Below are 15,970 nucleotides of genomic sequence, written 5' to 3' on the forward strand. Positions count from 1 at the left end.
GGAAGTGCTACCCGCCTTCAGTGGTATTATTCATGTGTACATGGTTATCTCCAGAGGCCCTGCAGAACTTCTCCCTGGAAGACTTTTACTTTGGTGATGACAATGTGCCAACCTCTATGGGGATGTCAGGATCCAATGGTGGGGGCTGGAAGGGGCAGGCCAGGCCACCCACTAAACTATCTGCGGGGGACTCGACTCACTACCTCGTTTGTGCTTAAGCATCCTAGTAACTTATATTTTACTTTTTGTTTCTCCATTTCACTTAATGATTTTCTATGTATTGTTGCAGACATCTCAACAGTGAGCATGCGCTGGACGATAGAAGTACAGCCCAATGTAGAGTACAAATGCAGGTTGTACAGCAGTTAGAGCTACAGGTAAAACCAAATTTATTTTTAATATTACCTCAGTATTCCTCCAATTCCAGATCTCTGTAGTGTTCTGTAATGAGTTCCTGTGCACTCATTATTGAATGGAAGGTCCAATATCTGGTGGTGTCCTTTATTTCCTTTTAATTTTGTTAACTCTCCGGGCAAGTTCAGCCTCGGTTCACTCCTTTGGAAGTGCTGCTCAGATGTTCCGAAGTTCTGGGCTCGTCTGTGTTTGCAGCCAATTCTCAGTTACCACTTTCAGCTTTTCCATCTCTCTCTCACTCCCCCTCCCTTCTCTCTCCTCCTTTTCGCTTTCTGGTGAACTGGTGGTGGTGGTGGTGGTAAGTCCCTGAAGTTGCTAATACTGCGAAACTGGAGCTAGGAAGACAAGCCAGGGAGAGAGAGATTGAGAGAGAATGAATGTGAATGCAGAGAGAAAGAGCGAGTGAGCCTGGGCGAGTGAGCACACACAAAAGCACATTTTCCAAGTTACAATAGAAGTTTTATGAGGGTTTATTTCTCATTTTTCTTTGACCCCTTTTCTATCAGTGAGAATAATTGAGAGTTACTGCACACATTTTCAATACACATATTCAAATAAATATATGTAATACATGGAGTGTGTGTGTGTATATAATATATATATATATATGATCTGGTATTTGAAAATCCATTGGGCTATGTGGAATGTATTTTTCTACTAGGAAAAATAAACTTGTGCAGATTTTCCCTGCAGAATCACAACTGCAAGTGATGGGGACATTTTTAATGTGGATTTTACTTCCGGGGATAACTTGTTGATGAACCACCATATTTCAACGATAATACTGTTCTTAGTATAATTAATAGAAAATTAGCTTCAAAAAGTAAAAATTGGGTCAGACATGGAGATTATTCAAATTTACAATTGCAAAAGCCTGACCTTGCAAACCCCATTTATGCAACCGAGTTCCAAAATGCTTTTGAGTGCTTGATGACTCACTATGGCTTCTTCCTCTGGCTGGTTTAGTGTAGGCAAGAGGTTAGCAGACTAGGGGAAATTAAAACAATGTTGTACATTATATTGTTACCAGCCATTGGAAAGCCTATTTTGTATGCAAGACAGCAATGCTGAGATATATGGAGAGCCCTAGGCTAAGTACAGAAGATAATTACATTTGGAATTTTACTGAGTTAAGTCATTTACAGCTTCAAATAGTTGCAGAGAAAAATCAGCCCAAACACACTTAAACTTTTTGTTGTGACTTCTCGGGATAGAAAGGATTTTTTTTAATTAGTTATCATCTTACATGACAAATTACATTTTTAGTAGGATTTTTCTCAAAAGTTATTTTCTGCAGCTAGTTAATATTTTTTCATTCAAACTATGGATATAAACTTATTAGAACTGCAAGATATTTATACAAGCAAAGGGCACATCATAAAATTTCCAACTTTTTATGAGTCTTTGGGAGTATCTTTAAATTTAACATGTTTATGAAGGGTAGAAAAAAATTTAACTGACCCTCCAAGTTCACATGTGATTAAAGCACAGTAAGCCTTTGAAAAACTGGATTCAACAGAAAATGAGTGTTACTATATGAATTGAATGTGTTGGTGGTGATATTTACAATGTGAATTTTATTTATTTGATAAAATTAAATTCTTAGCCATTGGGCTAAGAAATTAAGTTATTCATCAGAGTTGTCATGGTTTGCTCAGGTAGACATTGCAGACTACAAATTGGAGTGTGGGGCCACTGTTAAAGACTCAGGATCTGAGAATCTGTGTCATTAGTCTTTACTCTCTGTAAGGAGAGATCAGGAGTAGCAAAGGGGTTATATCTGAGTAAGGCAAGTGGTCATCTCTTAGCAACTTGAGTATTTTTTGGTGGGTGTGGCTTAGAAGTAGTATAAAGTGTTATGAGGTTTCTTTGGATTATTTGTAGATTTCATTTATTCTTTGATTTACTTTCATCTTCCAGCCCTAAATCAAATGAACAGCTGGTTTTTGTTTTGTTTTAACTTGAGATAGAAATAAAAGATGATATGGCCAGCCATTATGATCTGGTCATTATCTGTGATGTTCCTATTAATATTTTTTTGCCTGGGATTTTACTTTAATGGAAAAGGGAACAGGCTATTTCTGCCAGATTCAGTTTCTTCCAATTTGAGAGAGTTGTTAGAATGGCATACTGTTTGCCAAGAGCAGGGATTCGCAGACTACTATCCTTGGGACAAATCTCATGAGCTAAGAAAAAGTTTTAAAAGTTTTACATTTTAAATGAGAGGAAAAAGATATCAAATTCATGACTGATGACAATTTTTTGGTATTCATATTTCAGTGCTGTACAGAAAGTTGTATTGCAACATAGCCATACCTAGACCCCATTCATTTATCTCTCATCTATGGCTGCCACAATAGTACAGTTAAGTAATTACAACAGAATTAGTGTGGTCTGCAAGGCTGAAAATGTTTGCGATCTGGCCCTCAGCAAAGACGTTTTGCCAGGCGACCCCTGGTCCAGAGGTTCGGAAGAAAACAGCTTGCATCACATTATTAGCAGCTTGTTTCCTCAGGTTCCTGGCAACCCGAAGTTCTGCCCGCCTCTCTGTAACTGCTTTCCTAACCTTGGTGTATTATACCAGTCCAGTCACCACACTGATCAGGTTTCCCAAAAGCAGCTTCACATGACAAGTGCGTGCCAATCTTGGGGGCCACAGAAAGCTGGCTAAGAGATGTTCGTTCACATCTCTCCACCTGCTCATTCGTTTAGCAAACATGAACAAGAACCAGTTAAATAGCAGGGACCTTGCTGGAGCCATTAGGAAGTACAACAGTGATTAACACAGATAGGGCTGCCCTCCTGGTTCTTACACATTCTAGAAACAAAAGTAGATGACAAAATAATCTTCCAGGGGTACTGTCCATTCATTGGGTGGTGCTGGCTGACACCAGAGGATTCTTGACAACCTCAGAAATGTACTCAAGAGAAGATTTCGATTCTAGAAAGGGGTAAAATCAAAATACATTTCATTTATTAGTTATTTAATTCAATTATATGAAATACACAGCAAACAGTGAACCCTTATTAGAACTCTTTCCCTGAGGTAGAGTTAGGAGGAGCACTTGTCAAGGGCTGGTTGGAGAGTCTTTGGGTTGCAGACCTAGCACATTGGAGGGCTCTGGGGACCTGGTGCAGTCCTACTCAGAGCTAGCTAGATTTCTTCTTAGGCTTCCTGTTTCTCTGAAGTTCAGTATTTCCACAATTGTGCCATCACGTTTGCCCATTTCATGCACCTATACCTGGAAATGTACTTTTTTTTAATTTTTAAAAAAAATTTTTTTGACAGAGTTAGAGAGAGACAGAGAGAAAGGTCTTCCTTTTGCCGTTGGTTCACCCTCCAGTGGCCGCCACGGCTGGTGCGCTGCGGCTGGCGCACTGCACTGATCCGAAGGCAGGAGCCAGGTGCTTCTCCTGGTCTCCCATGGGGTGCAGGGCCCAAGCACTTGGGCCATCCTCCACTGCACTCCCTGGCCACAGCAGAGAGCTGGCCTGGAAGAGGGGCAACCGGGACTAGAACCCGATGTGCCGGCGCTGCAAGGCGGAGGATTAGCCTAGTGAGCTGCGGCGCCAGCCGGAAATGTACTTTTTAATTTACTTAACTGACTGGCATTGAGCCCATAAAAACCGAGGTATTGGGGGAATCAGGTTCGCAGAGTAGCAAAAATACTGAGAAAGTGATGTACTTGGGCTCAGCCTTTCTGTTAGCATTTTCCTTGGCCATGGTCCCCCATTCACTCAGCACAGACTGGGGGATACCTCCTCTGAAAGGGATGTCCTGCCCATTGACTGACCCAGGGATGACTTCTTTGTCCCTTAAAGTAGGCATTTCCTAGTCCAGGAAATTCCTGAACCTCCAAGTGTCTCAGTGGATGCTTCCAAATTACCATTGATTAACTTGAATTTGATAAGGAAAGAGCATTTAACGTTTGCATAGTTCCCCAGGGGTGACCCCTGTATTAGAGTAGGAGGAGGAATCAACCCCAGACTCAAGGCCACTCTCTCTCTCTCTGTAGAGTTACTTAAGCCTCTGGTATTTGTATCTGGCTGAGGCACCCATTGTAAACAAACAAACCCAATAAACTCAAATTGGACTTAGAGAATGCATTGATGGCGGTACGTTATATTTAAACGGATGGTCATCCTAACAAGATTCAACAGCAGAATTCACAGGATACGGTCAGTCAGCTCAGCAAGTGGCCAGAGATGGTGAAGGTCACATGAGTGCTGTCCTGTGTACCTTTGTAGTCCGCATTGAGTCAAAGCCTCAGAGGCCTTCCTCGGCCCAGATGGAAGGCCCTGGTGTCTCTGGTCTATCATTCAAACCTCTCTAAATAATTAGATGCATTTAAAAACAATAATAATCATTATTAGCCCTAGGGATAGTAGGTAGAGATATTTCCCTTCATAGAGCTGTCTGTATAACACTGTTCTTGAATCAAACTAAAAAGCCTTTAAGATTCTAATGGTGAGATTTCAAGCAGAAATCAAAATGATGGGTTTCAGAGTCTGGCTTAGACCTGTCTGACCAGTGAAGTGCAGGAGAGCTGTCTATCCCCATGTATTTAAACTATGACTTCATTCCCAAACCAAAGTCTTGATAGACATATCAGTTAAAAGAAAAGAGCAAAATATACCTATATTTTTTAAATGGTTGGAAGATATAAAAATACATGCTGTTTTCTTAACAGTGGAGTGCTTATTTACAGTTTAACAGAGAAGCAATGCTTAATTCCATTCTCATGTTGCTCTTTTTAAATTTGAAAGTCAAAGGGAGAGAGAGAGAGAAAAGGAGAATCAATCTTCCATCCACTGGTTCACTTTCCAAATGGCCGCAATGGCTGGGGCTGTTCCAGGCTGAAGCCAGGAGCCCAGAGCCTCTTCCAGGTCTCCCATGTGGGTGCGAGAGCCCAAGCATTTGGGCCATTTTCCTCTGTTTTCCCAGGTGCATTACTAGGGAAACTGGATTAGAAGTGGAGCAACAGGGACATGAACTGTGCCCATTTGGGATGCCAGCATTGCAGGTGGTAGCTTACCCTGCTATGCCACAATGCCGGTCTCAACCTATGTTGCCGTTTTTGACTGATCTCTTTGAGAGGGAAAAGGAGTCAGGATGACATCAAAGCGGGCATTCTGCCTTTTTAAAGTATCTCCTACTCTATTTTGTTATTAAAATGGCAGTGAGGGTTTCTTTACGTTCTAGATGGAGGTTAACCCTATTACTCGGAAGCCTGACATTATAAAACCCAAGATGTTGTGTGAGCTCCTCACACTGTATACGTAGACATCCAACAGCAGCAAGACAGATGCCACAGCAATCATCTGGGTCAAGGATATGGCAGTTTTGAGATCAGGGAATATATTTTAATATTTTATCTACTAGAGATTCTCTTTTGACAGATTCTTTTGGAATCATGTGCGGACTAAGAATTGAGTATGACTTGGAGGGAAGGAAGGGCACCATGATGAAATGTACATGGTCTTATCTAGGTCATGAAATGGACATTCTTGCCTCTGTCCCCACCAGGACAGAGACGTGATGAGAGTACAGATTGCCCACCTCAGCTGCCATGGCCGGGACTGTTTCTGGGCGTGGGGAAAGTGCCTGAAGCACGGGTGTGGGGCCTGGAGACTGCAGTCCACACCGCTTCAGGTTCCCTGGCTTCGCTCAGCTGAACCCGCTGATGGGGCACTCAGCCTGTAGGCTGTGCATGGGATATCTCAGAATGTCGCGGTGGCTGGACCACAATTCTGTTCTGAGAAGAAAAAAGCATGACAGAAGTTATTTCTCTTAGAAAGCTGAGTTAATAGTGACATAAGTGCACTTTTCTGCCCAAGTATTTTGGTTTCAATCCATTTTACGGCCATGTGGCATTGCTGAATTGTTATCTATCCTCTCTGGTGGATAAATATGTGTTTAGAATGAAAGAGAAGAAGAAACCCTGGTTGGGAGAGCAGGCTTCCTATGACATCTCAGCCTGAAGACCCTTTAAAGTGAATTTTCAAAGCAGGCAAGGGGAAAATATGCCAAAAACCTTGAGAGCAGACCTGTTAGGAAAGAGATGGGAGTAGAAAGGTGTGTACTTTTTATTTTTAATAATTTTACTCCAGTCAGCCAGTCTTTATCAGGCTCCTCCTGTATTGAAATCCCTGGATATAGACAAGGAAAGTGGCTTTTTTTTTTTTTTTTCCTCCAGTGACTTGCAACCTAGTAGATAGGGTAAGACCAGCATACACTCCAGCTTCCCCGCAGGCTGTATTGCTCAAAGGGAGGGGGACTTTATGGAGGTGGTGGTGGTGGAAAGGGCTGTTGGTAAGGACATTCCAAGGCAAGGGAGCCTCTTTAGAATTTTCCCAGAGAGCAGAAAAACAGACTGGTTTTCAAAAATTCTTTTATCTGATCAACCACCCGGGCTTGCCTGGGACTGAGAAGATTCCTGGGACTCAAGATTTTCAGCTACAGAACTGGAAAAGTTCTGGGCAAACTGGGATGAGTTTGTCTCCAATAACCATCAGTTTTAATCCACTGGCTATAGAAGAACACTGTTGGATGCCCATAGTCTGCTTGTAATTATGTCATCTTGGAGCTCAAGCACCATTTGCATAGCTCTTTATTGAGCTCCTACTGCATGCCAGGGTACCCCAACTGCATCAAACCCTTCCTCACCAGCCCTCTGTGAGTAGAGACAGCCCCGTTTCCATGATTCTAAGAGTCAGTTCTAAAAAGAAAAATGTGACAGTTGGGAATGTTTATGTGTCAAATTTAATGAGCATGCATGATGTTATGTTTCTTCTTGTTACCTGCAAAAGGTATTAGTAAATCTACAGTGATCTTAACAATCACTGGCCTCTTAGAGTCAACAAAGTAATTTCCAGTGCCCCTACCCCGTCCCACCTTACAGAGAAAGAAAGCAAGGCTTAGATTCATTTGTTGAAACCCAGTGGTGAATACTGGAGGCTAACCCAGCCTTGGTAGCCTGTGCTCCTTCTACCGGAGGACGCCGCAGCACGGTCTGTACACAGCGGGTTGTTGTCTGCTCCCACCAGCGAGGGTTCTAAGCATAAACCTGTGAATTGCTGGTTTTCTACCCTGCATGGTGCGGCCAAGCCCCTGCCAGCCTCATGGAGCTCTCTTCCGAGCAATCCCTGGCCCGTGCTTCTAGGATCGCTCCGAAGTTTTCTGCATCCTCTACACCAGGAACTGTAAGCTCAGGGAATGTCAGCAGGAAGAAAAGTGCACCCGCGTCAGTAGCACAGGGAGGCATTAATCCTAACACAAATCAATTACTGTACGGACTCTACATGTGATTACTCTGCCATTAGTGGTGCTATTTGTAATCACACCAGCTTGCTAGGCTTCAGCAAATATATTATCTGTAATGTATCCCCTTTTGAACCTTTCTAACCCCATTCGAGGCAATCGCCAGGACAGTTCCTCACAGCGGCGGCCTCGCAGCGCCTCCTGACTCTGGGCATGCTGGGAAAGGAGAGGTCCTCATGGCAGCGTGGCTTCCATTGCCACTGCTTTGAGCCTGGAGCCAAGAAAAAGAAGAGAGAGGCTCTAGGTTTCTCACTTGCACGTCCTCCTTTGAAAACCAAGACACTTATTGTTCATAATTTAAAATCCTGCCTAACTCTGGGAGCATTAGAATTCCTAGACTATGACTGAGTATTAGTGTGCGTCTGCTTTAAATGTCAAGAGAGTCTTTAATAACAACATGTGAGGAATGTTAAGATGGTGACAGAGCACAATGAAAGTAGGGAAATTCTTCCACTGGGATGAAATGAGCCATAGATTGCCCACCACCTGAATGCCGCAGTGGTGGTAAAGAAATCCTTTAAAAGCTTTCACTGGGGCTAGATCGTGAAAGCGTGTGCATTACCATAGTTTGATAAAATGGGTCAAAAATAACCAAATGCTCAGTTTGGTAGAAGAATGTCAGTTCTGTTCCTTCCTTCCAGTTGTGGCGCCCCTTGTCCCTCCCCCCTCCCCCCCACTGGCTGGTTTTCTTCTTTAGATCAGATGTGCATTAGAGGACCTGTGTAGCTGGTCATATCTTGCCTGAGTAACTAAATACACTCTGAGTCAAGCCGGTCTGTTTGGATCATCACTGTCTACAAAACCAAACTTGAGCGTTAGCAAGCTTAGGTGAGGCTCTTGGTGGATAAACGTGGGATGTTGCTGTATTGGAAGTATCCAGATTGGCCTACTCCTAAGTTGAATGCCTGTTGAAACTACATATCCCCCACCTTTTTCCTGAGGTTCTGCCTCAGGAGTTCAGTGGTTGGCAGGGGAGGCAAATCTGGTCTCGCTTTTTATCCAAGGTGATCCAGTGTGGGAAAGTCGGAGCAAGCATCATGCAGGCAGGCTTCTGGTCCACGTCCTCCCTTTCCTGGCTCCAGGCCCTCCGACGTGTCCACCCTGTGGGCCTCGGTTTCTTCTACTATAAGTCTTAGAAACAAAACCAGGGGACTTCAAAGAGCCACGACCCTCATTGCTCCTGAAGCATCAGATGAGGGGCTCGGCCCCTTCTTCTCGTCTGACATCAGTAATTCTAGCATCTGCACACATAGAAAAACCATTTGTTTTAGCAGAATGTTGTTTCTCATGAGTGGGAACCACCAAATTGGCCTTAAAATGATTAGTCCTTCTGACAGCATATAAAATGATGATGTTAAATGAACCCAAAAGCTCGTTCCCTTTTTCCTGCTAAAAGAATGAGTTTAATCTTCTTAGTTTTTATCTTTGAAGATATTGAGTGGAGCTCCTAGCCTTCGGCAGTTATCAGTGAGTCCGGAGCAGTGCACAAGTTCTGATCCTTCACAGCCTGGACTTCTGAAACCTAATTTGAAGCCACGGCTGATAGAAGAGGGGATGACCTATATCAGCCAAGGGGGAGACACAGCTGCCCAGGCTGAGGGGAAAATACAGGAAGAACTGAGAGAGATACACCATCTTCCCTATGCTTTCTCCTCCATCCTTTAAAACATGAAAAGTATTTTTCTTCCTAGTTAGCCTAACTGGAAACTCCATGGCACCCGTGTTAACATGGAGCCACATTCCAACCGTAGAGTCGGTCAGCAGAAGTGAGCCAGGCTCAACAAACAAGAACAGATGTGTTGCGCGCTGGTGGAGCACGAGCTGCCATGCTAAGCCTGTTGTGTGCAAGTGCGCATCTCCTTGTCAGAAAAGCCCTGCAGACTGCTGAGATGGTTACTCCATATTGAAGAGAAACTGAATGCTGAAAAGGTCCGTTACATGACGTGCCCAGAGTCGCGGAGCCCGAATCCGAACACAGCCCAGTGTGACTGCGGTGCCCACGTCTTTAACTGTTTTCACTCTGCTATCATACTGCAGAATGGGTGAAGGAACTCAGTAATTAAAGCAGTCCCCGCACAGGCAGCTCCTCCTAATGTGGAGCCTGTTGTTCTTCCTTTTATCCCAGATACTCATTTCATACTCACCAGGAAAGCTTTTACAGAGTCATTCTGCGTTGCTATCACCGCATAAAATGTTGTTTCATTTACCTACCAAATTTTTACTTGACCTTTGGACTGAATTCCTCAGTCCGCCTCTCTGCTTTTCACGGGATTCACAATGTGGGAGGGAGTACTGGAATACACTTGCTCATATTAAATGTTGGTATTCTCATATTCTAATAATGAAATGATGCCGTGAATATGGATGGGGGTGGTGAGCTCATGTAATGATGGCATTAAAAGTAATCAAGAAGCTGAATGCTTTCTGAAGGGCCAGTGAGTATTACAAATGCAAGACAGCCGTTGTGGAGAGAGGATGTGGTTTCAAAGGGTGTGAATGTTTAGCCTTTTTTTGGGGGGGAGGGGGCGCTAAAAACACAGAAAGTAAATTTGGCAAGATTCCCTCTCCCAATCCTCCACCCCGCCCCCCCGTAATTGTTAAAACTGCTTGTATTAGAGGTGTAATTGATTAACAGTTTAAAACTCATCTGAGAAATACGATATTACTGTTGACTTGCTGTAACCAAAAAGTTGGATTTTTGCCTTTTTTATGTCACCTTGACCATCTTGTAGAAAAGCAGAACTAGAATGGTAAAATTGAGACTCCTGGATAATTCTCAGGATGGATGATGAATTCTAAGGAATGTTCTGCTGGGAGAATAAGAGAATGTTACTTATGGCAGTTACCCCAGAAGGTGATGGATGTGGCTGTGTTTACACATCCTAGGTGTGTGTTTGCAGTGTGCTGTGTCCACCTTGAACTGAAAAGTAGAAGGTCATCCTGACAGACCTTTGCAGGGAACATGGAGAAAATGATCAATTTTGATGCTAGGAATTGGGATTTGTCTTTTACCAAACTTCGTCTGCAATTGCTACATAAATACTGTTTTTCCCCAAATTAAGTCACAATTAATATTCAGCAGACTCTTCAGTAAATGTCACCTCTCACCCTTTAATTTGGGTTGTTCACATGGCAGATTACTTCTTGTTTTTAAATAGAGAGCAACATATATGCCTCCATTCCTTCTGCCTGAGGATTTTTTTTAAAGCAAAACCTTTTTCTGAAATCTAAGAATATTTTTGTTTTGACACCAGAAAGCTTAGGACACTTGTATAAAAAAAACTTGTATAAAAAAAAAAAAAACAAATAACTGTAGAAAAATGCCATTCCCAAGGTTTTAATTGTCCAAGACACTTTGGGACACTAAATTCCTTTAGCATTATGTGTTCGGAGAAATCTTTTAGTTTGGCTGTTCAATAACTTACTAAAGAACAGAGGATGAATAACACAGAGTGGCTCCTAATATGGTATCGTTTTCATTTCCTGTTTGTGGAAAGATAAATGCTAACACTGTAAGGCTTTTTTTTTTTTTTTCCTTTTCTTAATTTATTCCTCCCTGAACCACAAGGGAATAAAAAGAAAGAAATCAAATGTGATAGGGCTTGAGACTGAGTCATCAGTTGGGATGAGCGGAAAGATGCTTCTCTTCGCCTTTTCTGCCCTTTCTCTTTTTCTCTTCCAACCCCAACTCCTGACCGCCTTTCTCCTTAAAAAGAAGTATTAAAACAGTGGAGGCATATTTGATTTTTTATTGTGGAATAATCTTAGACTTACTAAATTAATTGAATTTTAAGATAATTTAACTTGACACAGAAGAAATGTGACCCTCCTCAACTCCAAGGTATCATTTTGGACAAACAATCTTTAAAAGTACTGAAATCAGACAGTATGTGTTTCCCGTCTCCCCCCTTGCCTGTCCCTCCACCAATTTATCTCTTGTACTTTTTTCCTAAATACCAAAGCTGTTCTCTTAAGTATACGTTAATCTTCTGAGGGTATATTTTTCACTTCTTTCTCAGAAGTAATCATGATATGTCTCCTATGTCCGGCTGCTTTGAACTACTGAAAATACCATGTTAAAACAATCCACAGCATAGAATGTGGAATCCACTTAGTACTTGAAAGCCTACTGTGTGCATCCAATTAGTCTCTGTGACTTCAGAAGATACTGTGTTTACAGAGTGATGAGACTTACTCAAGTGAAAATGGCATATAGCAGATATACAAGTATTGAATAAATGAATGAGTGAACTTATTCTCTCCATTCATTTGCACTCTTGCAGCCCTATTCCTGCCTTGCTGATATCACTAGCCAGCACTGTCTTAATCTGTGCCTACCTGTTAAGAAAGAGGAAGCTAATTTTGCATAAATATATCCATCTGTCTGGTTTTTCTTCCACAACCACAACAGATGCAGTTATGAGTTTGAGCTACCCAGCTCATTTTCCTTTGGCTTCTTCAGGTTGGTTAATAGGCATGATTCACGTTTGTCTTTTAGCTTTCCACATTACATGGAACTCCTTGGTGCCAGCAGGTCTAGAACTTCCCAGTTAAAGTCTCCTGCATCTTGTGTTGAGAAATCTCACACCTACACCTCCAGTTAGTTGCAGTTTGGCAACGGTCGTATAGATTTCAAAAATGATGAAGCCATGAAAATGAGTTTTGTCATGTGTTATGGTGCCACAGTTCGTTGGAATATGTATCATTTGAGGTGTTAAAATAGTCATGCATCTGTATTCAGAGAAATTAAACAGCATTTTCTTCCTACTAGCTTGCAAAAGACAAAGAACGCCTGCAAGCCATGATGACCCACCTGCACGTGAAGTCTACAGAACCCAAAGCTGCCCCTCAGCCCGTAAGTACTCATCCATCAAGGGGTGCAAATCAGAACCAACATCCAGTCCTTTTGTGCCTCTTCACTCCAAGCACAGGGAGGGGGCAGCCTGCTTTTGTGTATTTGAGTGTTGAAGGTCTCTGGTGGTTGCCTTTTGTGACGAAGGCCGTGAGCTGGGCATCTGGGAAGATGCGGGATGATTCAGAAATGGTCCTTGCCCACGAGGCCCAGGCAGCCGGCTCTTCCTTGGGATGGAATGACTGGTGCTAAACCAAAGTACTGAAGTATGTCATGAGAACTCACTGGAAAAAGAAAACCTGTGTGACTGGTAGGAGTGCAGAGAAGGCAGCCAGAACATCACAGCAGAGAAAAGCAGCGATTCAGCCTGGGTAAGACAAGAGCCCATGCTGTATGAGAAAGGGAGAAAGGAACAATGCAGTTTCACTGTAACAGAGGAAAAAATGGAATACATACTGTCAGAATAGCTAGAGGCTAAATTATGGAGAGCATCTAGGGATTGCCAAGGAGTCTGGAAGTGAAAATTGCCCCTTCACAGTTAGGGGACCAAACGTGGTATACTGAGATGACATTTAATTTTTAGGACTCTCTTCTTTCTTGCCCCATTCCCTTTTACCAGGCCTTAAAGGATGCCACTCCAGTTCAGGCAATTAATATCAAAGCAGAAGGCTGATACCTGAACCCCCAATCCTGTCTTAGACCTCATTCCTTGTAATAAATTGAGCTCTTTAACTGTTGTATTTCTCATCTTCTTATGTTGGTTAAAAATCTAGGAGCTTTAGCTGATTATTCAAAATGGAGACAGTGCTTTGCTTCTTGATTTTAAGATTTGTAAAATTTAAAGGTACGCTGCCTTTATTTGATTTTGCTTGGAGTCACTGTGTGAAAATTAATTGAGCGTTGACAATCTATAGTTAGTACCGGCAATTTTAATCAATATGCAATGATGCAGCATAATGGCAAAGTATTGGTTTATCTGTTTTGACTGATTTTTTTCTATAAATAAAGCAAACATACACCCATATATGTATGATTTATGGTGATAGAAATAAAACGGAGTCAGACTATTAACCCAGCAAATATGGTAGCCTGCCAAGATGCAGTTGGCAGACAAAATTAATGTCTGAAACAGAACACATTACTGAGATATAGGACATAAAATCATTAAACACTTCGCGCATCCATTTTTACTAGGAAAGAGGTCTTCGTTTCCATGTATTTCACAGTAAATGGCTGTAGGACTGGATATATAGGCTACCAGAAAGAAAGAAAAAAAAGGAACCAGGTCGTATAGTATTACAGAATCAGTAGTAGTCGCCTGTGCTGCTCCTGTCAGGCCCTCCTTTGAAGAAGGGTACTGGACCATACGTGAATCCAGGTAAGCAAGGTGGTGGCACCCCAAGATGACGTGGTTCACTTCACGAACAGGCACGCCTGATGGCAAAGGGCGCTGCGCACCGCGGAACCCTCTGAAGGTCTTCCAGTGCCTTTGGTGAGACCTGTTTTTCCTGTGATGAAGGATTTGAGTTCCTACATCTAGCAACAAGGGAGAGAACGAGATTATCTCCTTCCTCCATGGATTAAACACGTTGACGATAGAACAGATGTTGTACTCAGCACTCTGGCGTTGGAAATGTTTTGTATTATGGGGCTCTTTGTGGGGAGGAGGAGAGGTACATCTGAAGACAAGAAACTGCAGAACACAGGAGGGCACCCGGCAAGCGATGGGGCTGGGTGTTGGCAGGGAGCAGCACCATGTTTGTAAGTCCACACAGGCCAGTGTTAAGCAGCCAGTAAACAGGGAAAAGCAGCTCTGAGGGGAAATGAACAGGGAAGGAAGGTTTGTCTTGATTAGTATTTTTTAAAAAAGTGTTTTACATTCTAGAAAATTATAACTTTGAAGGGGACCTCCTACTAAATTTATTTTTAACTGCTCTATTGAAAATTCTCTACCACTAGTCAACATTATCTCTTAGTAGCTCAGCACAGTATTTCTTTATTAAAAGAAATAGGCACGAATATTTTTGACTGAAAAATTAATAGCTTTTGAATTCATACACAGCAGGTTTTCTTTTGCAAAGAAGTCCAATATCGCTGCACAGCACTTCTATAACCATTTATTTAGAGTCCAAGTCAAACCTTTGACAGCTAGAGCAGCGCTACAAGCCAATATAAAGAACTCCAAGATGTAAACCAACAATAGGCCGTCTGTGTGAGGTTTGCCATTGTCAAATACATAGATTGTTTGGATTAGTTTATGTAAATGTACTGTTGTATTACCCTTTGAAAAAAAAAAAGATCACATTTGTGTATGAAAAGTGGTTCCCTTCACAGGCAGCATTATAAATTCCTTATCCTTTAACTTACATGTAAGAAGTAAAAATTGGTGCCTGACAAGCAGATATTGTGTGACACTCTGTTGTCGGAGTGAACCTGCCTTCTTTTCATTTATTGGAAAATAGAAAATTTTTATTATAGATACCATCTTATAAATCAGGAATTATTAAAATACGTATAGGTGAGGCATTGGAAAATTAATTATAAAAAGTAGACATGTAATGTTTTGCATAAATTTTCACTTTCTTGGCCAAAAAAAAAAAAAAAGGGCTGGGGGAGAGGCACATACATTCAGCAGGCCCTTGATGCCTTTAACTTGAGGGGCCCAGAGCTATCTGGTGACTGATTCTAATGTGCAACATATTCCCAATAGCCTGAGATTTATTTATCCCACCCTAAATAATAGAATGCCTGGCGTGTGTTTGAATGAGTAGCCTCCTAGAATCTGTGATTTGCAACAAGCAGTCATTGGGATTGAAATCTAACCATAGATGGGGACTTTCATGTTACAACCTTGCCAGTAAGTTTATGAAGTTTTTCTTTTTCCATTTCTGTTTAAAAGGAACCTCGTTGTTTATTTAAAAATTCTTAGTCACTAAGTGATAGAATGCTTTGCTGTAAACGTTGTCTTTCACTAAATGCCATTTGGGTGGTAAGTGTCATTCGTTTTATCCAATCCTCCGACCAGGGAAACTGCCAGAACGTTCTTGCACGGCTCTTACATCAGCTCAGGATGCGTCTTCTGGATCCTGTGTGGAACTCAAGTTCAGATTTGGAGAGTTAGAGGATATGCTCATCTTGGGACAGTGCCCAAGTGTTTAGATGCGGATCTGAGCTTACCCCACGCTATGCAGAAGTGTGGGGTGCCCTGGAAATGGGGGTTCATAGCCTTCCTGTCCATCCAGCTCCCCCAAGAGTGTCTCTTCCTGCTGGCTATCACATCTTTCTATTTTTTTTAAGATTATTTATTTATTTGAAAGGCAGAGTTACAGAGAGACAGAGTGAAAGAGAGAGGTCTTCATCTGTTGGTTCACTCCCCAGATGGC

The 15,970-nt window shown here is 42.2% G+C and overlaps 1 protein-coding gene across 25 annotated transcripts in view; it reads left to right on the forward strand.

Moving 5' to 3' along the window:
- Window positions 1-15,970, forward strand: part of FOXP1 (forkhead box P1) — a 464,888-nt gene that overhangs the window by 420,861 nt on the left and 28,057 nt on the right. For all 25 annotated transcript variants that reach the window (XM_070050577.1, XM_070050597.1, XM_051852212.2 and 22 more), the window contains 2 exons: window positions 290-377; window positions 12,507-12,590. In XM_070050577.1, the coding sequence (XP_069906678.1) occupies window positions 290-377; window positions 12,507-12,590 (172 nt within the window). The remainder of the gene's footprint in view (window positions 1-289; window positions 378-12,506; window positions 12,591-15,970) is intronic.

Source organism: Oryctolagus cuniculus, chromosome 10 (genome assembly GCF_964237555.1).
Source record: "Oryctolagus cuniculus chromosome 10, mOryCun1.1, whole genome shotgun sequence".
NCBI classification, from domain to species: domain Eukaryota; kingdom Metazoa; phylum Chordata; class Mammalia; order Lagomorpha; family Leporidae; genus Oryctolagus; species Oryctolagus cuniculus.